Raw genomic sequence first — 26,951 nt, forward strand, 5'->3', positions numbered from 1 at the left:
AATAAGTCTGTTAATTTACACATTCACACATCTGGAGTTTTTTCTTTGTCCAGCTGTTCTTCCTGTATTTAGCAGCTTCAACTGTGTTACTGTTAGTCTGATTAAGAGTTTAACTTCTTCGTATTTGTCTAATATAAAAATGTTGTTTCTTCCTTTGTAAAATGTGCCGCTCTGCCTGTCTGTCTGTCTGTCTGCCTGTCTGTCTGTCTGTCTGCCTGCCTGTCTGTCTGCCTGTCTGTCTGCCTGTCTGTCTGTCTGTCTGTCTGTCTGTCTGTCTGCCTGCCTGCCTGTCTGTCTGCCTGTCTGTCTGTCTGTCTGTCTGTCTGTCTGCCTGTCTATCTGTCTGACTGTCTGCCTGCCTGCCTGTCTGTCTGTCTGTCTGTCTGTCTGTCTGTCTGTCTGCCTGCCTGTCTGTCTGCCTGTCTGCCTGTCTGTCTGCCTGTCTGTCTGTCTGTCTGTCTGCCTGCCTGCCTGTCTGTCTGTCTGTCTGTCTGCCGCTCTGTCTGTCTGTCTGTCTGTCTGTCTGTCTGTCTGTCTGTCTGCCTGTCTGTCTGTCTGCCGCTCTGTCTGCCTGTCTGTCTGTCTGCCTGTCTGTCTGTCTGTCTGTCTGTCTGTCTGTCTGTCTGTCTGTCTGTAGACTTGTCCATGACAAAGAGCATTTAATATTGTTCCCATTATAAATACACCAAAATGATGCAAAAGCACATTTTTCCAAACTAAGCGTTGTAGTATACCCAGGAAGAGACCGCTGAGGATGTGTGAAGTGATTTTGGTATCTCTACGCTGTATAATAGTGAAGTTATTGAATATTTTTGCAGTAAGTCTTTTCGGCGTTACACTTTGTGGACGGTCCCTGACCTCTCGTCTCACAGCCGGCTGCACATACAGACCATGGATGTATTTGTTATGTGTCCAGCTCGGAGGACTAAAGGCTGGTTATGATTTAAAATGAGCTTGTAGCTGGTTGTCTACCTCACTACGGTTAGAAAGAGTCCTCGTTGGTGTTTAAACTACATTTCCTTTATGAGTTATTGATCTGGGAAGTTCAAATCTGTCTATTTTTCCAGCTTTATTGAACTAGTTCAGTTCTGCATTACTCTTCCACGATGCAAAAGTGAATAAACTCTTCATCTGTAGAACGGTGTTGAATATGTTTACCAGTATTATTTTGGCTCGTGGTACACACATTCACCAGGATGTTGGGGATCGGATCGGCCTCTACGTTGGACTGGGACTGACAGCAGCTGTACTGGTTCTCTGGGCTGGACTCTTCTTTGCCTTCCTTCATAAACGTACTTGTAGGCCTTGTAGAGGAAACACCGAAACAGACGTACAGACGAGTCCATGTGACCCGGGGGAGTGTACACCTCTGGAGGATTACAGAGAGAGGAGATGATAGTTGTATCATCAATGTGAGCATAAACATAAAATGTCACAGAATGATGCATGTTTTTGGGATACAGTGTAAATATAGAACACACAGCATTTTTAGCTTTATAAAATGTTTAACTATGTTGTATGTGTAAGGCATTGAACCGGAAGTTGTTCTGGTCCGCCATCTTGAAGACCGTCCCAAGGCTCTTATTTCTGCACCGAGGAGCGAGGAGCGAGGATACACCAGTGCATCCTTCACGGATGTCTTTTACCGACTGACACGCCCCCTTATTGGATATCAGTTCCTGATTGGACGCTGCTGCTGATAGACACGCCCCCTTACTGGATATCAGTTACTGATTGGACGCTGCTGCTGATAGACACGCCCCCTTACTGGATATCAGTTTCTGATTGGACGCTGCTGCTGACCGGACTGATCTGATAACTTTACCTCTCAACATCACTGAGTTTTATACCGGAGTGAAGACAGATCACAGATTAAAGGTGTTATATTTTAGTTGTCTTCTGATTCACCATCTAGTTATAATGTGTGTTAACTGAAGCTCTGAACAGCAGCAGAAGGACCTGCAGTATCTCTGCTTCTTCCTTCAGTGAAGCAGTCTGTCACTGAGAGAGCTTTATAAAACCTGACAAACAGACTTAGAATAACTTTCTGCATTTATTAGAATGCTTTTTATTTACATGATCTGTTATTTCCCCCGTTAACTTTTATAAATGATATTGTTACTGATTTAAATGGTTCATATTTTGTTACACTTTGTTTACCTCTTTTTTTACTGTGTTAGCTGATGCTTCTTGTTTTTTGTACTATCCCCTTTGCTGCTGTACACTGCAAATGTCCCCACTGAGGGACTAATAAAGGAATATCTGATCTGATCTTGTTAAAGTCAGAGAGAGAAGGAGAGTCTGTCTGTCTGTCAGCAACAAATACCTTTTACATCATTATCATCATTTCCATTCAGTCACATGAGGCTGATCATTCCTGAACGTCGGATTTGATATGAGTTACATCATTTATATTTTCCCTTTAGCCTAATAAATAATGTCCAGTGTTCAAAAGACACCATAGTCATATTCTGAGTTATTAAATAATGAATTCACAATCAGAATATCAATAACTACAGACGCTAATAATGAATAAATAATATAAAGATATTGTTCCAGTAGAGATGGTTCCTGGTCCTCTAAGCAGGACTCAGTCCACAGTATGAATACAGACTACAACTTGCACTTGTCTTTATTAGTATTAGATCAGTTCAGACATAAACAGCTGTTAAAGCTGACTGACAGCTGACACGTGACGCTTCAGAGGAAACGACGTCTCATGTCTCTTAAAACATATTTCCTCGTTTCCTCTCTCCTCGCATGGATTTCCTAGCGTCTCTCCATGCTTCCCTGGTGGGAGGGACTAAGACGCAAGGATGAGACACAAGTGAGGGAAACGGGGATGCAATTAAGAGCTTTGGGATGCAGCCACGGTGTTAGTTTATAACCTCTTTTTGTGGACATAACAGCACGTGTATGCATCTGTGCACATAAAGTGACAGTATGAATATGTCTCTCTGTCAGTTTATTTCTTTCATGAAACATAATATTGTTAAATATACACTTAATAAAGGTTATATGAGGTGAAAGAAAGCCCCCCCACCCGTCGTCAAAGCTGATTGCATGTCTGCTCCTGATACTCTGATTCTCTAGAAGAGACGTACCTGAGAACCGGGCAGTGTTAATAGTCGAACCTGTTAACATGGACCCGAAATAAAAAAACAACAGGTAACGCAGTCGCCACGCGGCGTTAGAGGCGGGCCATGGGGGTCCAGGCCCGTCCAAAAAGGTCACTGTGCCCCCTCAGCTGAATTCTCTCCTGACAAAAAACTAAACTGAAATAACAGCTAAGCTATTAGTAAAATGAAGTCATTCAGTTTGGTAATGGAAGGACTTAACACTGCAATGCAAAATAAAGCACAAAACAGTGATAGTTTTGCATTTAGGAAACAACTAGGACATGTACTTGGGCTTGATTACATTGTTTTCTATTGGAGTGTCCTAACTGACTGCGAGCAACACGGTGCTGCACAGCAACACGGCGCTGCACAGCAACACAGCAACACGGCAACACTGTGCTGCACAGCAACACGGTGCTGCAGAGCTACACGGTGCTGCGAACAACACGGTGCTGCACAGCAACAAGTTGCTGCACAGCAACACGGTGCTGCGAACAACACGGTGCTGCGAACAACACGGTGCTGCACAGCAACACGGTGCTGCACAGCAACACGGCGCTGCAGAGCAACACGGCGCTGCGAACAACACGGTGCTGCACAGCAACAAGTTGCTGCACAGCAACACGGCGCTGCACAGCAACACGGCGCTGCACAGCAACACGGCGCTGCACAGCAACACGGTGCTGCGAACAACACGGTGCTGCACAGCAACACGGTGCTGCACAGCAATACGGCGCTGCAGAGCAACACTGTGCTGCACAGCAACACGGTGCTGCAGAGCTACACGGTGCTGCGAACAACACGGTGCTGCACAGCAACAAGTTGCTGCACAGCAACACGGTGCTGCGAACAACACGGTGCTGCACAGCAACACGGCGCTGCAGAGCAACACGGTGCTGCGAACAACACGGTGCTGCACAGCAACAAGTTGCTGCACAGCAACACGGCGCTGCACAGCAACACGGCGCTGCACAGCAACACGGTGCTGCGAACAACACGGTGCTGCACAGCAACACGGTGCTGCACAGCAATACGGCGCTGCAGAGCAACACGGTGCTGCGAACAACACGGTGCTGCGCAGCAACAAGTTGCTGCACAGCAACACGGCGCTGCACAGCAACACGGTGCTGCGAACAACACGGTGCTGCACAGCAACACGGTGCTGCACAGCAACACGGCGCTGCAGAGCAACACGGTGCTGCGAACAACACGGTGCTGCACAGCAACAAGTTGCTGCACAGCAACACGGCGCTGCACAGCAACACGGTGCTGCGAACAACACGGTGCTGCACAGCAACACGGCGCCGCACAGCAACACGGTGCTGCACAGCGCGGCGTGACGTTTTATCTGAACTTCTATCGGATACACGGTTCCTATTTTTTCCTGCCACTCACATTGAGAGGAACGGCTGATTGGTTTAGATGAAATGAGCCGAGATAACCGGGTCAGTTGTCCTGGATGTAAATGAAAATATTAACTTGATTACTGACACTTTCAGCACAGGCATTGACGCTCACAGTTCACTAGTGAAACTTTACTACGCTGCCTGTCAAAAAATATAACAGCCACCTCACTAATGGTTCAAATAAAACATGAACACTGCAACTATAGAAACTCTGGGAAATATGAGCCGTCACTACAATATTTCAGTAAGAAGCCTCGTTTTGATCCACTCTGTTTGCGTGTTTTTGTTGTGTTTTTGCGTGTTTCAACCAACAACCAGGTTCCTCTGGAGTTTAGTTTATAGACTCGTTGTCTCTCCGTCTGTTTCTCCTGATCCTGACTTCACTCTGGATGTTTTATTAATGTTAACTATGTGAATATCATCTACTACTCATGTACTGTTTTTTGAGTTGTGTTTTGTGCGCATGTACAACAGCTCTGCAGCAGCTTCAATTAGTTTCTCTGTCTAGTTTTTCTATTTCAAATATGAAAACGCTTCCTAGTGTCCTAGTGGTGTCCTAGTAGTGTCCTAGTGGTTTCCTCGTAGTGTCCTAGTGGTGTCCTCGTAGTGACCTAGTAGGGTCCTCATAGTGTCCTAGTGGTGTCCTCGTAGCGTCCTCGTAGTGTCCTCGTAGTGTCCTCGTAGTGTCCTAGTGGTGTCCTCGAAGTGTACTATTGGTGTCCTAGTAGTGTCCTAGTGGTGTCCTCGTAGTGTCCTAGTGGTGTCTTCGTAGTGTCCTAGTAGTGTCCGAGTGGTGGCCTAGTAGTATCCTAGTGGTGTCCTCGTAGTGTCCTCGTGGTGTCTTCGTAGTGTCCTAGTGGTGTCTTCGTAGTGTCCTAGTAGTGTCCTAGTGGTGTCCTAGTAGTGTCCTAGTAGTGTCCTAGTGGTGTCCTAGTGGTGTCCTAGTAGTGGTCTAGTAGTGTCCTAGTGGTGTCCTAGTCGTGTCCTCGTAGTGTCCTAGTGGTGTCCTAGTAGTGTCCTCGTAATGTCCTAGTAGTGTCCTAGTGGTGTCCTAGTAGTGTCCTCGTAATGTCCTAATAGTGTCCTAGTGGCATCTTAGTGGTGTCCTAGTGGTGTCCTAGTAGTGTCCTCGTCCTTTAGTGTCGCTCCTCTAGTCTGTGTTGTGCGTAAAATCAAAAGCTGACCAGAAACTTCGTTAACCATCGAGGAGAAATCTAGTTGGTGAAATAAAACAGTAGAAATGTTCATTAGATTGTAAATTGTTGTATATTTATACATATAATAACTATAACATGTATTTATTATTTTGACCTCAATCACCAGCTGGAACTGGAACTGGAACAGGTTGCTGCGTAACTGAAAGTAAAAAAAAGAAGTTAACCTCAAAAGATGAACAGAAAACCACACCAGCAGCAGTAGAACTGATGGGTGTTGCTCAGAGTCACGTAGTTTGTTCCTGTACGTCAGAAGAGACACAAGGTAATGTAGAAATACAGATAGTTGATATATTATATTAATCATGTTTATGTTTTTATTTTTGTGAAGAAATGTGTTGAGAATAATTATGACTGTTTTATATTTAGTGGCTGACCAGGAACGAATAGAGACATGAAGTGAAATCAATAGAAAACAAATCAACAAACAACCAGGTTCCTCTGGAGTTTAGTTTATAGACTCGTTGTCTCTCCGTCTGTTTCTCCTGATCCTGACTTCACTCTGGATGGGTTATTTATTTTAACTATGTGAATATCATCTACTACTCCTGTAATGTTTTTTGTGTTGTGTTTTGTGCGCATGTACAACAGCTCTGCAGCAGCTTTAATTAGTTTCTCTGTCTAGTTTCTATATTTCGAATATGAAAACACTTCCTAGTGTACTCGTAGTGTCCTAGTGGTGTCCTAGTAGTGTCTTAGTAGTGTCCTAGTAGTGTCCTCGTAGTGTCCTTGTGGTGTCCTAGTAGTGTCCTAGTGGTGTCCTAGTAGTGTCCTAGTGGTGTCCTAGTAGTGTTCTAGTAGTGTCCTAGTAGTGTCCTAGTAGTGTCCTCGTAGTGTCCTAGTGGTGTCCTAGTGGTGTCCTGGTGGTGTCCTTGTGGTGTCCTAGTAGTGTCCTAGTAGTGTCCTCGTAGTGTCCTTGTGGTGTCCTAGTAGTGTCCTAGTGGTGTCCTAGTAGTGTCCTAGTGGTGTCCTAGTAGTGTCCTAGTAGTGTCTTAGTGGTGTCCTCGTCCTTTAGTGTCGCTCCTCTAGTCTCTGCTAAATGAAAAGCTGACCAGAAACTTTGTTAACCATCGAGGAGAAATCTAGTTGGTGAAGTAGTTTTTCTCTGTAACCTCCTACTCTGACTACAGAAACACACATATAACACACGAGAAAAACGAACAAACAGCAATCCCTCATGGTTGTTCAGGTCGGACACCAGGGTTATTTTTAATGTCATTTGTTTTAGTGTTTTTAAACTTGTCTTGGTGCTTCAGTGATCACAGTTGGCAACTAGTTCCACATTGTGATAGACCTATAAATAACAGATCTGCACACTGCCTCTGTTCTGGGTTTCTGCTTGACTAGATCATCCCTCCCTGCAGAGTGACTGTGTCGATCTCTCACATAATTTATTTGTGAGTACAGACAATTTGGTGGTTTACTATAACAGATATTCCTAAAGAAACACATTAAATTGCATGTCCCTCTCCTTTACTCTGAGCTATGAGAGCCTGGCATGCATTCTCTCTATACTTTGCCTCACACACAGCGTGCAGTGCACTGCGAGCCTTGCAGCTCTATTTGGAGCTTGAACAGGTGTTTTTGGCTGCACCCGACCAGACTACTGAGCAGTAATCAAGGTGCGATACAACAGGTGCCTGAGTCACTACCCAGCAAACATGTGACGTCAGGAAGACATCCAGATCATGTCTGTATAACGTCCGTCAGTCCTGACCCACTTTTGGACGTCTGGTGGACGTGCAACTCAGGTTGACATCAATAAATAGTTGAACGAAACAATATGTTTCTCCCATGAAAGCTGTCCATCAAGTGTGACACCAAGTCGGTTGTTTGGTGATAGTGTGAGTCACTGTCGATCTCAGAGCAGATCATACTTCCTGATCTTCCTCAGTTGTAAATATCTAATCTACTAAAGTGGCTCCATCTGGTGTCAGAAGTACATTAGTGTTCCTGTCTTGGTGTCAGTCCACTGGTCAGTCATGTGTAATCAGTAGCACAGAGGAAGAAGTCCTGTGAGGACTAAAGACAGACTGTAGATTGTCTCTGTTCTACCTGTAATAACTGAACTTGTATCTGATGTGTTTCTGTCTCCTCTCACAGGATGAAGATGATCTGCAGCATCCTGCTGCTCCTCAGTCTGACCTCCTGTGTCTCTGGTTAGTTGACCTTCACTTTATTATCCACAAACACTAAATACACTTTCAGACAAACATCTCTAGATGGAGTTTGACATGTTCAAGTTGTCAGTTTGTCTGCTGCTCACTTTCCCTCTCTGTCTCCTCTACAGGAGCATTTGTAGTGAATGTGACACAGACCTCCTATCAGGCAGAGGAGAACCACAACATCACACTGGAGTGGATGTTCACAACCAGAACCAACAGTTCCTCCAAATCACTTTTTATCATCTGTCTACTGTCAGCTGAGCCCAGACCCTTAGTCCTGTTTCATCTCCGTGAAGGTGTTGAGGACCCAGAGTCTCAGGATGAACAGTTTACAGGACGAGTCCGGTGGGACAAAGACGTCCTCAGAGACGGACGAATCAGACTTCACATGTCCAGACTCAGGATTAATGACTCTGGTTGGTACCAGTGTGACGTGCAGACAGGTGATGATAGTGGCTCTGAGGAATGTCACCTCGATGTCACAGGTGAGTGTATTCAGTAGAAGTCAGTCAGTGAAACCAGACTAAGAGTCTACAGCCCTGCTAGTGCTAAACACATCTTAGTTTAGCATGTCAGCATGCTGCAGGGGTCATACTGGTTAGTATAAAGTAGTCTCAGCTTCATCCCTGCTGGAGCTGTACCAAAGAACACATATTACTAAGAAGTGAAAGTCAACTGGTCGTTCCATTACAACGTCAGCTCCCAGCAGCAGAGCTACGCTTCCGCCATTTTGGACTGAAAGCGACTACCAGACGCAGTAAAACGTACGTCATGGCTACCGCTGATGAAGACTAGGATCATATTTAGTCTTTCTTTTGTCAGTCTGCTGGATTTATTTAGTTTCCTGTTTCAGTAAAATGGTTCCACTTCAGACAATCACACACATTTTATTTTCTGTCCTTTACAGCAGATTATTATTACGATTATGACTACGAAGATACATGGATACTACAACCAGAGAGACCAACAATGAGCCCACAACCAGAGAGTGGGGGAATGATCGCCCTCTACGTTGGACTGGGACTAACAGCTCTACTGGCTCTCTGTGCTGGACTCTACTTCCTTCGTAAACATACTCGTAGGCCTATTAGAGGAAACACCGAAACAGACGTACAGCCGAATCTAAATGACCCGGTGGAGGTTACACCTCTGGAGGAGAGAGGACAGAGAGAGGAGATGATGGTGACTTCATCAATGTGAGCAAAAACATAAAACATCACAGAATGATGCATGTTTTTGGGATACAGTGTAAATATAGAACACACAGCATCTTTAGCTTTATAAAATGTTGAACTATGTTGTATGTGTAAGGCAGTAGCCTAAATCGACCACCAGGTGTCGCTGGTGCGCTGTCAATTCCCATCCAGAATCCATGGATGTATTAAAGGAAGAGAATGGAGCAATAACCATGTTTGTCTGTTACATGAAACCGTAGTTCTGAAATCCAGTTACGTGTTGGACACCATTTTTACCTGTTTGCTTTGCTGTCAGTGCTTCGTTAGGTAAACATGGAGGCCTTCATCATCGTAGAATATATTAATTCACAAACACTCTTTCAGTTTATCTTTTCAACTAAAGTGTTAATTAAGATGTTGACTTTCTCTTTGGCATGAGTTGTAAAAAGTAAGATATGTTTTCTATGTGAATAGTGTCCGTAATGTTGGCCTGTTACTGAGTACGAGCAGAGCATCCTCTCAGTGGAGAAGAAAATAGTGCAGGATGGAGGATTAGTCTTTTCAGTTATTGTCTGCTCTCTGTCTTATTGTTTCATTTATATTATTTTCACGTTAGATCTTATGTTAAGATGCCTTAAATCATTTTATGTGTAGTCATTTATTTTCAGTGTTAGATTATTATTTTACTCTGTTTACTTTTGTACTAGAATATACTTCCTCATGGAGGGTTTACTTTGCTTTCACTGCTTCGTAAGGTTTTGGACCAGCAGTAGAGCCGATGTTGTGAATGAATAAAGTGTTCCCGGTCTCAACCACAATCCAGAACTCCTGTGCCGGTGTTTCCTTTTCTCTGCACCACACCCCATCACACATTAAGAAACACAACGCAGAGTCCCAGGGTGTGCAGAGAGGCTCCAGCACGTGGGTTACATATGTATGGAGCTGTAGTGTATGCAAAAACATACAGACAACATACTGTACAGATTTACAGTATCTATTCACCAACATGAACCTCATTTCCTCTGTCTATCTACAGTACCCATTTATCATATATTAGACTACATTGTGCTATCTAATATGATAATATAGGCTACATTTACTAAAGGATGGGACACTTCTGAAGATTTGCTTCATATAGTCGACATACTAAAGGTTTTCAGTTGGACATGTGGTGACTGTTGGATAATGTAAGAGCTCGTCCAAACTGTCATATACTATGTTATACGGTAGTTGAATGCGCTTGTGCATGTACTGTGGGGGGTTTACGACAGTAACGGAAACGATCCACTTGTAACTGAACGGCTGTCTGACGGTGTTCATTAAAAGTCAGGAAAGTTAAATAAAGCCTCCATCGCAATTATTTACACAAACATAATAAAAATAGTTTATATTTCATTTAGTTTGCTAATTGCTCGATAATGTAATGAACTAGAACTGGGTTTGTTCTAGTTCATTAGAACTAGAACAAACCCAGACATTTTTGCTTATGTTGCAGATAAATATCAGCTAGCATGGTCTGCTACGTTAGCTTTGACTCTCAGCATCTAATATTCATGAATTCAACCGTTATATTAAGTTATTGTTTAAATGTTACTGAGCTGTACGGTGAGAAGAAGAAGAATAAAAGATGATCTTCACCTTGTTGTTCTGGATCTTGAGGGTCACCTTTGTGGGCGGCCCAACCTGTCATCCATGTGCTCACCTGTTCACTTCTGTTTCCATGGAAACCAGATTTGTTTGCCTTTGAATAAAACATTTACTAGATGGTATTTGTTTATTTGTTTTATTTCAGAAGTGTGGGACAGGCATATTTAGATGGAAAAAAAATTATATAGTTAACAAATAAATAATGTTAATATGGTGTAAAGTAATATGAATATGAAATAGTTCCATTTGAAATAATGTCATATTATAATTGAATTAGCTCATTTAATGTATCTCAACATTGAGACCACAGTTGAGGGACATGAAGAAAAAGTGATGTTTGGACCCATAAAATGTTTCATACATTTTATTAAATCACATTATTTATGATGTCAAGATGGGGAATAACACGGTGTATATGTTTATCAAGCATTGCACTAAAGGTTTTAACATAAATCTAAAATGTCATTGCTGGGACTTAGAAATGCTCGTAGTGGCAGAAACACTCTGTTACTGTTGTGAACTGCTGAAAGATAAAGTCACACATTCAGTTTTAGCAGTTTGATGAATAACACAACGTCACAGAGGTGAGGGTGGAGGGACCGGGTTGGAATTGGGACAACTGTGTCACTTATTGTGCTAACATAACTTCTGGGTTTCTTATAAGAGTGCTTTTAGTGTACTTGTGTGTGTCAGCAACACTGCAACACTGACGGCTGGACAAGGATTGTGATTGGTCAGTGTTCAGACTGTGTGAATTGTGATGAGCTAAACTATTCAGCAGCATTCTTTTATGGCATAAGAGAGTTATGTTATCAGCTTGTCCTGACTAAAACAAATATGTTTGAGTAAATGTTGATTCATCAGACTACATTATATTAATCACGTTGCTGTGAGAGTGGCGTAGTCTGGGTTAACATATGTCCAGTTAAACTTCAGTGACAGTCTATTCTTTTATTACCCACAAATTCTGATTAAATTAATACATTTAAAACACACACACACACATGCACACAAATAACATGAATAAAATAGTAATACACTTTCTTTTTAAAATTATTTCTGTATAGCCGCAAATTTTCTAAACATAAAAAAATTAATGTTACATTAATTTTGGTTTTCATGTGTGCATTGAGTCGTTGTACGTTTAATCTACCAAAATGCATTTAATCAATGACCATGCCATAATAATATAAAATAAAACAAAGTAACACTTCCTGAAATGAGTGCTGCTAAAACTCAAGTTACGATTCAGAGCCGGCCCTTTAAGGCTCTAAAGTACACAAGTGTGAACACTGACCAATCAGAAGCCTGCATCGGGACAAGGATTGTGTCATCAGCTAAACTATTTAGCGAGTTTAAAGAGTTTTTGTTAAACAGCACTGCTGCTTCCACTTTTGGTTGTTGCTCAGCAGAGTCTCATACTTTGGTCCTGTAGGACAGAAGAGACACAAGGTAATGTAGAAATATAGATAATTTATATATTATATTAATCATGTTTATGTTTTTTTTATTTTTGTGAAGAAATGTGTTGAGAATAATTTGGACTGTTTTATATTTAGTGTCTGACCAGGAACGAATAGAGACATGAAGTGAAATAAATAGAAAACAAATCAACAAACAACCAGGTTCCTCTGGAGTTTAGTTTATAGACTCGTTGTCTCTCCGTCTGTTTCTCCTGATCCTGACTTCACTCTGGATGTGTTATTTACTTTAACTAGTCATGTGAGTATATGGCTACTTCTACTCATTTCCTCTTTTTGTGTTGTCTGTTGTGTGCCAAGAGGGTGAGACAGCTCTGAAGGGTTCACTAAATGGTGGAACATGGTCTCAAAAAGTACAAAATGCAAGTCTCACTCAAAAATAATCCAAGACGCGCGCACACACACACACACACACACACACACATTATTATCTTTTGTTAAAACACATTTCAATAAACAGTTCATTCTTGTAAATTTTACATGATTTTCCTGTCATTTTGAAATACAGGGGAAATGTTTCAGTCACCTCCCACTGCTGTCAGGTCAATTCTCACTGTGATCTCAAAGCAGATCATACTTCCTCAAAAAATCTAATCCACTAAAGTGGCTCCATCTTATGTCAGAAGTACATTAGTGTTCCTGTCTTGGTGTCAGTCCACTGGTCAGTCATGTGTAATCAGTAGCACAGAGGAAGAAGTCCTGTGAGGACTAAAGACAGACTGTAGATTGTCTCTGTTCTACCTGTAATAACTGAACTTGTATCTGATGTGTTTCTGTCTCCTCTCACAGGATGAAGATGATCTGCAGCATCCTGCTGCTCCTCAGTCTGACCTCCTGTGTCTCTGGTTAGTTGACCTTCACTTTATTATCCACAAACACTAAATACACTTTCAGACAAACATCTCTAGATGGAGTTTGACATGTTCAAGTTGTCAGTTTGTCTGCTGCTCACTTTCCCTCTCTGTCTCCTCTACAGGAGCATTTGGATTGAATGTGAAAGAGACCTCCTATCAGGCAGAGGAGAACCACAACATCACACTGGAGTGGATGTTCACAACCAGAACCAACAGTTCCCCCAACATATTTTTAATCCTCTGTCGACAGTTTGTTGATTACGAATACTTCGTCCTGTTTGATCTCCTTGAAGGTGTTGAGGTCCCAGAGTCTCAGGATGAACAGTTTACAGGACGAGTCCGGTGGGACAAAGACGTCCTCAGAGACGGACGAATCAGATTTCACATGTCCAGACTCAGGATTAATGACTCTGGTGTGTACCGGTGTGTTGTGCACACAGGTGATGGTAGGGGCTCTGAGATATGTCACCTCAAAGTCACAGGTGAGTGTATTCAGTAGAAGTCAGTCAGTGAAACCAGACTAAGAGTCTACAGCCCTGCTAGTGCTAAACACATCTTAGTTTAGCATGTTAGCATGCTGCAGGGGTCATACTGGTTAGTATAAAGTAGTCTCAGCTTCATCCCTGCTGGAGCTGTACCAAAGAACACATATTACTAAGAAGTGAAAGTCAACTGGTCGTTCCATTACAACGTCAGCTCCCAGCAGCAGAGCTACGCTTCCGCCATTTTGGACTGAAAGCGACTACCAGACGCAGTAAAACGTACGTCATGGCTACCGCTGATGAAGACTAGGATCATATTTAGTCTTTCTTTTGTCAGTCTGCTGGATTTATTTAGTTTCCTGTTTCAGTAAAATGGTTCCACTTCAGACAATCACACACATTTTATTTTCTGTCCTTTACAGCAGCTGCTGATGAGCCCAAACCTCCGAGACCAATAATGAGACCACAACCAGAGAGACCAAGAATGAGACCAGAACCAGAGAGACCAATAATGAGACCACAACCAGAGAGACCAAGAATGAGACCAGAACCAGAGAGACCAATAATGAGACCACAACCAGAGAGACCAACAATGAGACCACAACCAGAGAGTCCAACAATGAGACCACCAGAGAGACCAACAATGAGACCACAACCAGAGAGACCAACAATGAGACCAGAACCAGAGAGTCCGGGAACCATCGGCTTCTACGTTATAGTGGGACTAGCAGCTCTACTGGTTCTCTGTGCTGGACTCTACTTCCTTCATAAATGTACTCGTAGGCCTATTAGAGGAAACACCGAAACAGACGTACAGCCGAATCTAAATGACCCGGGGGAGGATATACCTCTGTAGGATTACAGAGAGAGGAGATGATGGTGACATCATCAATGTGAGCAAAAACAGAAAATGTCACAGAATGATGCATGTGTTTGGGATACAGTGTAAATATAGAACACACAGCATCTTTAGCTTTATAAAATGTTGAACTATGTTGTATATGTAAGGCAGTAGCCTAAATCGACCACCAGGTGTCGCTGGTGCGCTGTCAATCCCCATCCAGAATGGAGCAATTATCCATGTTTGTCCCTTACAGGACACCGTAGTTCTGAAATCCAGGGTGCATCCCAAAGCTCTTATTCATTTCGCCCTCCTCGATCCTCGATCCTCGCTTGAACCGTAAGTTATTATGGTCCAACATCTTGAATACCGTCCCAAAGCTCTTATTCCTGCACCGAGGAGCGAGGAGCGAGGAGCGAGGAGCGAGGAGCGAGGAGGGATCTCTGAGGAGTGAGGATAAACCAGAGCATCCTTCACAGAAGTCTTTTACCGACCGACAAGCCCCCTTATTGGATATCAGTTACTGATTGGACGCTGCTGCTGATAGACACGCCCCTTATTGGATATCAGTTACTGATTGGACGCTGCTGCTAATAGACACGCCCCCTTATTGGATATCAGTTACTGATTGGACGCTGCTGCTGATAGACACGCCCCCTTACTGGATATCAGTTACTGATTGGACGCTGCTGCTGATAGACACGCCCCCTTATTGGATATCAGTTACTGATTGGACGCTGCTGCTGATAGACACGCCCCCTTATTGGATATCAGTTACTGATTGGACGCTGCTGCTGATAGACACGCCCCCTTACTGGATATCAGTTACTGATTGGACGCTGCTGCTGATAGACACGCCCCCTTATTGGATATCAGTTCCTGATTGGACGCTGCTGCTGATAGACACGCCCCCGTATTGGATATCAGTTACTGATTGGACGCTGCTGCTGATAGACACGCCCCCTTATTGGATATCAGTTACTGATTGGACGCTGCTGCTGATAGACACGCCCCCTTATTGGATATCAGTTACTGATTGGACGCTGCTGCTGATAGACACGCCCCCTTACTGGATATCAGTTACTGATTGGACGCTGCTGCTGATAGACACGCCCCCATATTGGATATCAGTTACTGATTGGACGCTGCTGCTGATAGACACGCCCCCTTATTGGATATCAGTTCCTGATTGGACGCTGCTGCTGATAGACACGCCCCCGTATTGGATATCAGTTACTGATTGGACGCTGCTGCTGATAGACACGCCCCCTTATTGGATATCAGTTACTGATTGGACGCTGCTGCTGATAGACACGCCCCCTTATTGGATATCAGTTCCTGATTGGACGCTGCTGCTGATAGACACGCCCCCTTACTGGATATCAGTTATTGATTGGACGCTGCTGCTGATAGACACGCCCCCTTATTGGATATCAGTTCCTGATTGGACGCTGCTGCTGATAGACACGCCCCCGTATTGGATATCAGTTACTGATTGGACGCTGCTGCTGATAGACACGCCCCCTTATTGGATATCAGTTACTGATTGGACGCTGCTGCTGATAGACACGCCCCCGTATTGGATATCAGTTACTGATTGGACGCTGCTGCTGATAGACACGCCCCCTTATTGGATATCAGTTACTGATTGGACGCTGCTGCTGATAGACACGCCCCCTTATTGGATATCAGTTCCTGATTGGACGCTGCTGCTGATAGACACGCCCCCTTATTGGATATCAGTTACTGATTGGACGCTGCTGCTGATAGACACGCCCCCTTACTGGATATCAGTTATTGATTGGACGCTGCTGCTGACCGCACTGATCTGATAACTTTACCTCTCAACATCACTGAGTTTTATACCGGAGTGAAGACAGATCACAGATTAAAGGTGTTATATTTTAGTTGTCTTCTGATTCACCATCTAGTTATAATGTGTGTTAACTGAAGCTCTGAACAGCAGCAGAAGGACCTGCAGTATCTCTGCTTCTTCCTTCAGTGAAGCAGTCTGTCACTGAAAGAGCTTTATAAAACCTGATGAACAGACTTAGAATAACTTTCTGCATTTATTAGAATGTTTTTTATTTTCATGATTTATTTCCCCGTTAACTTTTATAAATGATATTGTTACTGATTTAAATGGTTCATATTTTGTTACACTTTGTTTAGCTCTTTTTTTACTGTGTTAGCTGATGCTTCTTGTTTTTTGCTTTGCTGCTGTACACTGCTAATGTCCCCACTGAGGGACTAATAAAGGAATATCTGATCTGATCTTATCACATGGTTAAGATCATATCTGCCTGTGTTACACTCTTTGACCACTCTTTGGTGGTTTCGTGCACATGAAGCCTCCAGAAATGAAATGAACCCTTTTCTGAACCAATTTGCTGGAAAGCTTCATGAAGCTTCATCTCGCCATCACTACACATCATCTCCTCCTCTACCAGCAGGCTGTCGGTGTAGCTGCTGGTCCTCTGACTGGTGCGGATGTGGTGGACGGCTCTATTTATACACCCGCCGATTTCCTCCACCGGTATCCTTCCGCGTCACCAAAACGTAAAAAACAACGAAATATCATAAACAGTAATCGAACCTGTCGCCTATATATCCATCTTCCGTTCCTGATTTCGATCGGCGGAAAACACAAAAACGAGAGCGACTGCGATTCTGGTTATCTTCGCATTGAAGTCGGGTCTATGTTGTCTTCTCGGCGGAGTGATACCACACAGGATGCAAGGAAAACCAATGTGGTTCTTTGCTACTCCCAACCTGGAACCTTCGAAAGCACACCGGACTGTTATTCTACAGCAGCTCAGGAATCACCACCAGAAACTGCGCATCTCATAGTTTGGTCCTGTAAGACAGAGGAGACACAAGGTAATGTGGAAATACTATAGTTGATATATTATATTAATCATGTAAATGTTTTTTTTTAAGTTAATTTTTTTGTTTAAATGTGTTGAGCATAATTTGCACTGTTTTATATTTTATTGTTGACCAGGAACGAATAGAGACATGAAGTGAAATAAATAGAAAACAAATCAAACTACCAGAGTCTGTTAACATGGAGGTGGAGCTGTCTGCAGCATATAACCAACACTAACATGGAGAAGTCTACTGACAGACAGAGTGGAACATTTAACAATAGAGGAGTAAACTATAGTAGACAAATAGGAAGAAGTTAAACACTTAATCAGACTAACAGTAACTCAGTTGAAGCTGCTAAATGCAGGAAGAACAGCTGGTGAAAGAAAAAACTCCAGATGTGTGAATTAACAGACTAATTTATCAGAACACTCAAAAGTCAGATATAGTCGTTTATATATAAATATCATTACTCTGTGTAAAGGATGGATTACACCTCTTTATATCCATTAATTACAATACTGCGTGTATTTCAGCCTCAGCTGCCCCTCCCATCTCTCTCAGGAGGTTTGAAACAGACTCAAGAGAAAGTAAAAGAATAAATATAAAAATATAAATCAAAGCAGTAAACACCCTCATCATAAATCCAGCTGTTCGTCCTGCATCTGTCAGTTTAAACTGTTGTTTTTAGTCTGGATTATGACTCTCACTTCTTCATATGTGTGTAATAATAGGCTCGTTGGAGATGAACTTCGCCTCGCCTGGAAAGTAGTTGAGATCAGGCTGCAGCAGGAGGAGCAGAGGGATGGAGACTAAAAGCTGAGGTCAAGTTGGACAGTTTCCAGCAGCCTTCACTGAAGTTAAACCATTAATGCATGATGATCACAGATAATACAGCCTTTAAATAGTCCACACAATAACAGGAATATAACAACAATCATTGGAGACGAGTATAGATTAGTCTGATGACATTTTATTGAAGGTTTGATCTAATGAGTCGGTTGTTTGGTGAGAGTCTGGCCCAATTCCAATCCACTCCCTCCACCCTCTCTCTACCCACTTCCACTTCGTTTGCGGGTTCGCTGGAGGCTCTGCCATGTTAAGGGCCAATCCAAACCAATTCACGGGGAGTGGAAGTGGGTTATAAAACCCTCCAACAGCGAGCTGCATCGATGCCGACTCAACCAGCTGCTCTTACTGACGACGTGCAACGCCGTTTTGTGTTCATCCTGGATCCAGGGCTGGACTGGCCCCCCCATCAGAGTCTGAATGTGATAGGTCCGATAAGACTCAACAAACATTAATGATGATGTAATGTATTACTGATATACTGTATGAGACCCATCTAAAGTTCACAACATGTTTTAATAAGGAATTCAGCATCATTGATATTGTGACTTAATGCACGGTAAGTTATAAATTAACAACCATGCATCACTCATAGTTTTATCCCTCCCAGACGTATCCCAGTATCTGGTAGATGGGCCTAAACAGCATGCTCGCCAAGCCTCTTTAACATAAAAATGCTGTTACAGTGTACTTATTATTTTTGTTATTTTCATTGTTTATAAGTCACCAGAATTCAGGAAACAAAGTCTCTGAAACTCAAATTTTTTTAGGGGAGGGTCCCTAGACCCCCCCTTTGGTTTTGAAATCCTCCATATTTTGAGATCTCAAGGTCGGCAAGTCTGCAAAACAAACACATTTGAAGGGATTTCCACAAACAGAGCCTTCAACAAAACGTGGTACACACAGCTACAATTGCTGGTGATGGGGCAGACAAGACAGACTGTAGATTGTCTCTGTTCTACCTGTAATAACTGAACTTGTATCTGATGTGTTTCTGTCTCCTCTCACAGGATGAAGATGATCTGCAGCATCCTGCTGCTCCTCAGTCTGACCTCCTGTGTCTGGTTAGTTGACCTTCACTTTATTATCCACAAACACTAAATACACTTTCAGACAAACATCTCTAGATGGAGTTTGACATGTTCAAGTTGTCAGTTTGTCTGCTGCTCACTTTCCCTCTCTGTCTCCTCTACAGGAGCATTTGTAGTGAATGTGACACAGACCTCCTATCAGGCAGAGGAGAACCACAACATCACACTGGAGTGGATGTTCACAACCAGAACCAGCAGTTCCCCCAAATCACTTTTTATCTACTGTGAACTGTTTGCTGAGCGCAGACCCTTTGTCCTGTTTCATCTCCTTAAAGGTGTTGAGAACCCAGAGACTCAGGATAAACAGTTTGCAGGACGAGTCCGGTGGGACAAAGACGTCCTCAGACACGGACGACTCAGACTTCACATGTCCAGACTCAGGATTAATGACTCTGGTCGGTACCGGTGTCTCATGCAGACAGGTGATGGTACGGGCTCTAGGATGTGTCACCTCAATGTCACAGGTGAGTTGATTCAGTAGAAGTCAGTCAGTGAAACCAGACTAAGAGTCTACAGCCCTGCTAGTGCTAAACACATCTTAGTTTAGCATGTTAGCATGCTGCAGGGGTCATACAGTACATAGGGAGACCATATTTTCAAACCCCCAAACTGGGACCATTAAAGGTACTAAATGTAACTTTCAGAAAATCCTTGTTATTACTGACACCGGTGGCCGTTAAGTGAACTACGGTATCCTGTTGCTTGTGTACGTACTCGCACTCCTTAAGCGCGTGCGATCATCCCGGGCATCGGCCAAAACAGTGATGAGACATTACATTACAATCATATATCACCACTACTATCTGTAATGTCCAATCTCCGTGATATCAAATAGCTCGCCATTTGCAAATTACTTCATCAACTAACGTTACGAAGCAAAACCGTCCCGAGTCCTTTACATAGAAATCAGTCCACAGGCTGTTGTAGGCAAGAAAGTCGGGGAAGATCTCAGTTTTATAAGTTACAATACAATCTGTTCACACATTGGCAATACAAGGCAATTAATACATGTAAATTGTTACATATAGTACCTTTAAGTGCACGTTCATGCACAAACACGCGCGAGGATTGCTAACTTGGTGCACCTGTGGCACATTTGAGTACGGAGTGGGATCATAAAGAAGGTATTATTATAGGGGGGTGCATTAGAGGCTGTGACAATCAGGACTTCTCACATTCACTACTTTCTCCTCCTTTAATCACAGGACTATCCTCCTCATGACGCACTGACAGTTTGGGAGTCCTGTAGAGAGTTTTCCTCAGAGGAAATTGTTGTCTGGGCCTACGTACATTATTTTTCAACTTTAGTTTTGAACCCGAACCATCTCTATCACATCACGTTGCTCACCACAGCCTCAGACTGTTAATTAAAAATGTGGAGCTCAGTTATTTTGTCCAGGATGGAGACACCGTCCGGGTGAAAGACAGAACGGCCGGTCCTGAGGGAGTTATAAGAGGAGTGAAATGCCTGTTGATGAGCAGAAAGAACTGTGTAGAATAATTAATCAAAACAACACGTTTGATGTGCTCATAAGCACGGAGGGTTCTGTGGTTCAAAACTACACTAAATGTAACCAGCGGATCTGTTGTGTCCGTGTGTTATTGTGGCTTAACAGCGCGCAACATCACTCTCTATAGAGACTGCAGCGGTGCGCTGTGATGCCTCTGTATACTTATCTCATGCACACAAATTAATTAATGAGTGGAACATGATAAACATCTATGTAAGTATGATATTATTATTTAATTGTGGTGAAAACCAGGACATTTGAGTGTTTTACAGATATTTGTCGGGACTCGGGACACGTCAGCGTGAAACCGGGACAGACCCGGACAAACCGGGACGTCTGGTCACCGTACGTTAGCTAGCATAGCTAGCTAGTATAAAAGTAGTCTCAGCTTCATCCCTGCTGGAGCTGTACCAAAGAACACATATTACTAAGAAGTGAAAGTCAACTGGTCGTTCCATTACAACGTCAGCTCCCAGCAGCAGAGCTACGCTTCCGCCATTTTGGACTGAAAGCGACTACCAGACGCAGTAAAACGTACGTCATGGCTACCGCTGATGAAGACTAGGATCATATTTAGTCTTTCTTTTGTCAGTCTGCTGGATTTATTTAGTTTCCTGTTTCAGTAAAATGGTTCCACTTCAGACAATCACACACATTTTATTTTCTGTCCTTTACAGAGTCTGGGATGGATCCGCGTTGGACTGGTACTGCCAGCAGATCTACTGGTTCTCTGTGCTGGACTCTACTTTGCCTTTCGTCTTTCTTTTACTAAATCTACTGGTAATAGAGGGAACATCTATACAGCCTAAGAGACGCTGAGTTCCTTAGAGAAACAACCCATCACGACTAACCAAGCTGTAACCTCTGGTGCTGAGATAAGGTTGTGTCTAGAAGGTAACCCCCAAGCTGAGAAAATGTACGAAAACTCTTGCGAGACTCTCTGCTCAATGAGCTAACCTAACCTCAACCATTCAAGGTCAATGCCTAACCTTAACCATTAGGGGTCCATGCCCAACCTGCCATTTGACGCTCAGATGACTAAAGTGGTGCAGTCCTGTTTTGCCCAACTGAGACAATTTACCAAGTACAGGAGTCTCATTCATAAAACAGTGCGTAGGTTCCATACTAAATATGTACGTGTGCACAAATTAAGAAAATGGCGTGCGCAAAAAAAAAATCGGACTTATAAAACTGTGCGTACGCACACCTGCAGGCAATGTTCCCTTTATAAATATCAGTCCACCTGGAACACGTGATGGTGAGACAACGCTGATGAGTTATTGAGCTGAATTTGATTTGAGATTTGAGTTGATCTGTTACATCTTTAAGGTGCTGATGGCTCACTAGCACAAATAACCCTGCTGCTTTAAATGTTAATGTAAAGTGGATATAAGTATGAAGTGAAGTTAAATGTATGAGAGGCATCATTATACACACACTAGACACTGACTCTCTCTCTCGTATCTGACTGTTTGCACACCGGCAATATTTGCACGATCTGTTTATATTATGTTTATTTCTTGTTTATAGCTTATATTGTATATTGTATATTGGTTGAATTTAAATTTTTTTATTCTTATTTTATTCTTATATTTTTATATATTCTTTTGTTATATTACTGCATATTTGCACCAACAAAACCAAAGCTATTTCCTAGTGTATACCTTTTATATCTGCCAATAAACGACATTCTGATTCTGATTCTGATTCTGATTGCAACGCACGCCTCAGCCTCCCGACCGCGGTCGGAGGGAACAGGGGAGACACCGGAGTTTTGGTCGGAGACGATAACATTTCTCTCTGTGGAGCCCCGTCACTTCACAAGACACGGGAAACCTCTGTTGGTCTGGAGGAGCTGCAGCATTTATTTCTGCACAAACGTCCACTGAACATTCACTAGATATTCTCAGAGCTAAACTAACTCTTCTGCAGTGTGGAGTGAGCAGCATGCACGTGAGAGGTGGAGCAAACTGAGTGAAGGCAGGCAGAGGAGCAGAGTACAGCAGAGACTCCGGCCCTGGAGACCAAAGCTACGGTCTCCTCCTCGTCCAACACTGTTTAACAGACGGGCTTCACTAGATACAACCAAGATGTTTCGGTGCTTCCGTGTAGTTTGTGTTGGAGTCTGAGTCTGAACAGCGTAGCCACAAGCGAGCGCGCATGGGACACCGACCAGCAATGATTTATACGTGTAAAAAGTTACAAACAGTCCCTTTAAAGTCTATGTAACGTTTTTAACTTTTTATCTTTCCAAATAAACCTGCCAAAAGATCCATCTGTCGCCTGTCCCATCTGTTATAAAGTAACAAACCCAGTTCTAGTTCATTACATTATCGAGCAATTAGCAAACTAAATGAAATATAAACTATTTTTATTATGTTTGTGTAAATAATTGCGAGGCTTTATTTAACTTTCCTGACTTTTAATGAACACCGTCAGACAGCCGTTCAGTTACAAGTGGATCCTTTCCGTTACTTACGTAAACCCCCCACAGTACATGCACAAGCGCATTCAACTACCGTATAACATAGTATATGACAGTTTGGACGAGCTCTTACATTATCCAACAGTCACCACATGTCCAACTGAAAAACTTTAGTATGTCGACTATATGAAGCAAATCTTCAGAAGTGTCTAATCCTTTAGTAAATGTAGCCTATATCATCATATTAGATAGTTTCCCATCATGCACTGGGTCTTGCAGTCGTTGGAGAGCAAATTGGGGCACCTGGATCTAAAATCTGCGGCCGCCTTGCGTTGTGTTTTGTGTGATGGGGTGTGATGCAGAGAAAAGGAAACACCGGCACAGGAGTTCTGGATTGTGGTTGAGAGCGGGAACACTTTATTCACCCACAACATCGGCTCTACTGCTGGTCCAAAACCTTACGAAGCAGTGAAAGCTAAGTAAACCCTCCATGAGGAAGTATATTCTAGTACAAAAGTAAACAGAGTAAAATAATAATCTAACACTGAAAATAAATTACTACACATAAAATGATTTAAGGCATCTTAACATAAGATCTAACGTGAAAATAATATAAATGAAACAACAAGACAGAGAGCAGACAATAACTGAAAAGACTAATCCTCCATCCTGCACTATTTTCTTCTCCACTGAGAGGATGCTCTGCTCGTACTCAGTAACAGGCCAACATTACGGACACTATTCACATACAAAACATATCTTACTTTTTTTTTTTGGTCGACTTAGGCTACTGCCTTACACATACAACATAGTTCAACATTTTATAAAGCTAAAAATGCTGTGTGTTCTATATTTACACTGTATCCCAAAAACATGCATCATTCTGTGACATTTTCTGTTTTTGCTCACATTGATGATACAACTATCATCTCCTCTCTCTGTCCTCTCTCCTCCAGAGGTATAAACTCCACCGGGTCATTTAGATTCGGCTGTACGTCTGTTTCGGTGTTTCCTCTAATAGGCCTACGAGTACGTTTACGAAGGAAGGCAAAGATGAATCCAAGAAAGACACCCAGTAGAGTTGTCAGTCCAACCCCACTCTCTGGTGGTCTCATTGTTGGTGTCGGAGGTTTGGGCTCATCAGCAGCTGCTGTAAAGGACAGAAAATAAAATGTGTGTGATTGTCTGAAGTGGAACCATTTTACTGAAACAGGAAACTAAATAAATCCAGCAGACTGACAAAAGAAAGACTAAATATGATCCTAGTCTTCATCAGCGGTAGCCATGACGTACGTTTTACTGCGTCTAGTAGTCGCTTTCAGTCCAAAATGGCGGAAGCGTAGCTCTGCTGCTGGGAGCTGACGTTGTAATGGAACGACCAGTTGACTTTCACTTCTTAGTAATATGTGTTCTTTGGTACAGCTCCAGCAGGGATGAAGCTGAGACTACTTTTATACTAACCAGTATGACCCCTGCAGCATGCTGACATGCTAAACTAAGATGTGTTTAGCACTAGCAGGGCTGTAGACTCTTAGTCTGGTTTCACTGACTGACTTCTACTGAATACACTCACCTGTGACATTGAGGCAACATATCTCACAGCTCCAACCATCACCTGTGAGCACTTGACACACGTACACACCAGAGTCACTGATCCTGAGTCTGGACATGTGAAGTCTGATTCGTCCGTCTCTGAGGACGTCTTTGTCCCACCGGACTCGTCCTGCAAACTGTTCATCCTGAGACTCTGGGGCCTCAACACCTCCATAGAGATGAAACAGGACTAAGGGTTTGTGATCAGCAAACAGGTAACAGAGGATAAATGAGTTGGAGGAACTGCTGGTTCTGGGTGTAAACATCCACTCCAGTGTGATGTCGTGGTTCTCCTCTGCCTGATAGGAGGTCTGTGTCACATTCACTACAAATGCTCCTGTAGAGGAGACAGAGAGGGAAAGTGAGCAGCAGACAAACTGACAACTTGAACATGTCAAACTCCATCTAGAGATGTTTGTCTGAAAGTGTATTTAGTGTTTGTGGATAATAAAGTGAAGGTCAACTAACCAGAGACACAGGAGGTCAGACTGAGGAGCAGCAGGATGCTGCAGATCATCTTCATCCTGTGAGAGGAGACAGAAACACATCAGATACAAGTTCAGTTATTACAGGTAGAACAGAGACAATCTACAGTCTGTCTTTAGTCCTCACAGGACTTCTTCCTCTGTGCTACTGATTACACATGACTGACCAGTGGACTGACACCAAGACAGGAACACTAATGTACTTCTGACACAAGATGGACCCAGTTTAGTAGATTAGATTTTTTGAGGTAATATGATCTGCTTTGACCTGACAGCAGTGGGAGGTGACTGAAAGCTGCAGTCAAGACAAACACTCTCACCAAACAACCGACTCCTCATTAGATCAAACCTTCAATAACATGTCATCAGACTAATCTATACTCGTCTCCAATGATTGTTGTTATATTCCTGTTATTGTGGACTATTTAAAGGCTGTATTATCTGTGATCATCATGCATTAATGGTTTAACCTCCATGTTGTGTTTCTGTAGTCAGAGTAGGGGGTTACAGAGGAAAACTATTTCACCAACTAGATTTCTCCTCGATGGTTAACAAAGTTTCTGGTCAGCTTTTGATTTTACGCACAACACAGACTAGAGGAGCGACACTAAAGGACGAGGACACTACTTGGACACCACTAGGACACCACTAGGACACTACTAGGACACTATGAAGTTTTTTTATATTCAATATTTAGAAAAACTAGACAGAGAAACTAAATTAAGTTGCTGCAGAACTGTTGCAAATTCTTGGCACACACAACACAAGTACACCAGTAGAAGACATTCACATGACTAGTGAGTTAAAATAAATAACATTTCCAGAGTGAAATCAGGATCAGGAGAAACAGACGGAGAGACAACAAGTCTCTAAACTAAACTCCAGAGGAACCTGGTTGTTTGTTGATTTGTTGTCTATTTAGTTCACTTCATGTCTCTATTCGTTCCTGGTCAGCCACTAAATATAAAACAGTCCAAATTATTCTCAACACATTTCTTCACATAAATAAAAAAAAAACATTTACATTATTAATATATCAACTATCTATATTTCTACATTACCTTGAGTCTCTTCTGTCCTACTACAGGAACAAACTATGAGACTGCTGAGCAACACCTAACTGTTCTGCTGCTTTTGTGGTTTCCTGCTCTTCTTTTGAGGTTAACTTCGTTTTTTCACTTTCACTTACGCAGCAGACAGTTTGACCCAGTTACAGTTAGGGTTCCAGTTCCAGCTGGTGATTGAGGTCAAAATAAGAAATATACATTATAATTATTATATGTATAAATATACAACAATTTACAATCTAATGAACATTTCTATCGTTTTCTAGACTAGACAAGAGTCTATTTGATCCTAAATACAATCTATGTACTTTATGTTGTTGACGTCTGTATGACAATAAAGTAGAATCAATTATATAAATGATGACATCACAGGTTACGTTCCCTCGTCCTGTGATGTCATCATTGCTGTCCACCACTTCCTGTCGGTGGAAATATATATATATACATATGTTTGTAACTGTTTAGAGTGTTAATAAAGTTTATTACTATTGCACCCACCTCAGATGTTATCAGGCCATTAGATGGATATTATCAGAGGTTATCAGCAAACAAACAGGCTGTTGATCAGTGAAGAAAGAAACACAGGAAAATACTGGTGTCATCTGGTGCACAGATTTATTCTGGTATAGAAATTCATACAAAAATATAAAATGTTATTATATTTTACACATTCATTCA

At 42.5% G+C, this 26,951-nt stretch overlaps 4 protein-coding genes across 20 annotated transcripts in view; 2 read left to right on the forward strand and 2 right to left on the reverse strand.

Moving 5' to 3' along the window:
• The window catches only part of LOC119481862, a 166,214-nt gene that overhangs the window by 17,171 nt on the left and 122,092 nt on the right, over positions 1-26,951 (reverse strand). The window lies entirely within an intron of this gene.
• LOC119481846 overlaps positions 7,583-26,951 on the forward strand; it is a 145,971-nt gene continuing 126,602 nt past the window's right edge. The window contains exons 1-4 of one of the 12 annotated variants that reach the window (XM_037759132.1): positions 7,592-7,898; positions 8,030-8,200; positions 13,355-13,543; positions 13,969-14,684. In XM_037759132.1, coding sequence (XP_037615060.1) covers positions 7,844-7,898; positions 8,030-8,200; positions 13,355-13,543; positions 13,969-14,399 — 846 coding nt within the window. In that variant the 5' untranslated portion in view covers positions 7,592-7,843 and the 3' untranslated portion in view covers positions 14,400-14,684. Of the gene's footprint in view, positions 7,899-8,029; positions 8,390-8,811; positions 9,905-13,354; positions 13,544-13,965; positions 14,685-26,951 lie in introns of those variants that run through there. The other 11 variants (XM_037759130.1, XM_037759131.1, XM_037759127.1 and 8 more) reach the window with 11 other exon arrangements.
• LOC119481886 lies at positions 16,603-19,266 on the forward strand. Of its 3 annotated transcripts, none has more exons than XR_005205287.1 (2): positions 16,603-17,264; positions 17,987-18,848. XR_005205287.1 is itself a non-coding variant. In XM_037759211.1 (2 exons), the coding sequence occupies exons 1-2, from the start codon at positions 16,787-16,789 to the stop codon at positions 19,114-19,116; spliced, it is 483 nt and encodes a 160-aa protein (XP_037615139.1). In that variant the 5' UTR covers positions 16,603-16,786; the 3' UTR covers positions 19,117-19,266. The 3 variants fall into 3 exon arrangements, 2 of the variants coding, with proteins under 2 accessions (XP_037615139.1, XP_037615138.1); XM_037759211.1 differs by lacking the exon at positions 17,987-18,848 and adding an exon at positions 19,112-19,266; XM_037759210.1 differs by having other exon boundaries at positions 18,319-18,848.
• Positions 23,516-26,951, reverse strand: part of LOC119481879 (butyrophilin subfamily 2 member A2-like) — a 429,385-nt gene continuing 425,949 nt past the window's right edge. For 3 of the 4 annotated variants that reach the window (XM_037759196.1, XM_037759199.1, XM_037759197.1), the window contains exon 4: positions 23,516-24,175. In XM_037759196.1, the coding sequence (XP_037615124.1) occupies positions 24,034-24,175 (142 nt within the window). In that variant the 3' untranslated portion in view covers positions 23,516-24,033. Of the gene's footprint in view, positions 24,177-26,951 lie in introns of all 4 variants that reach the window. The other variant, XM_037759195.1, reaches the window with a different exon arrangement.

Source organism: Sebastes umbrosus, chromosome 22 (genome assembly GCF_015220745.1).
Source record: "Sebastes umbrosus isolate fSebUmb1 chromosome 22, fSebUmb1.pri, whole genome shotgun sequence".
In the NCBI taxonomy this organism is placed as follows: Eukaryota; Metazoa; Chordata; class Actinopteri; order Perciformes; family Sebastidae; genus Sebastes; species Sebastes umbrosus.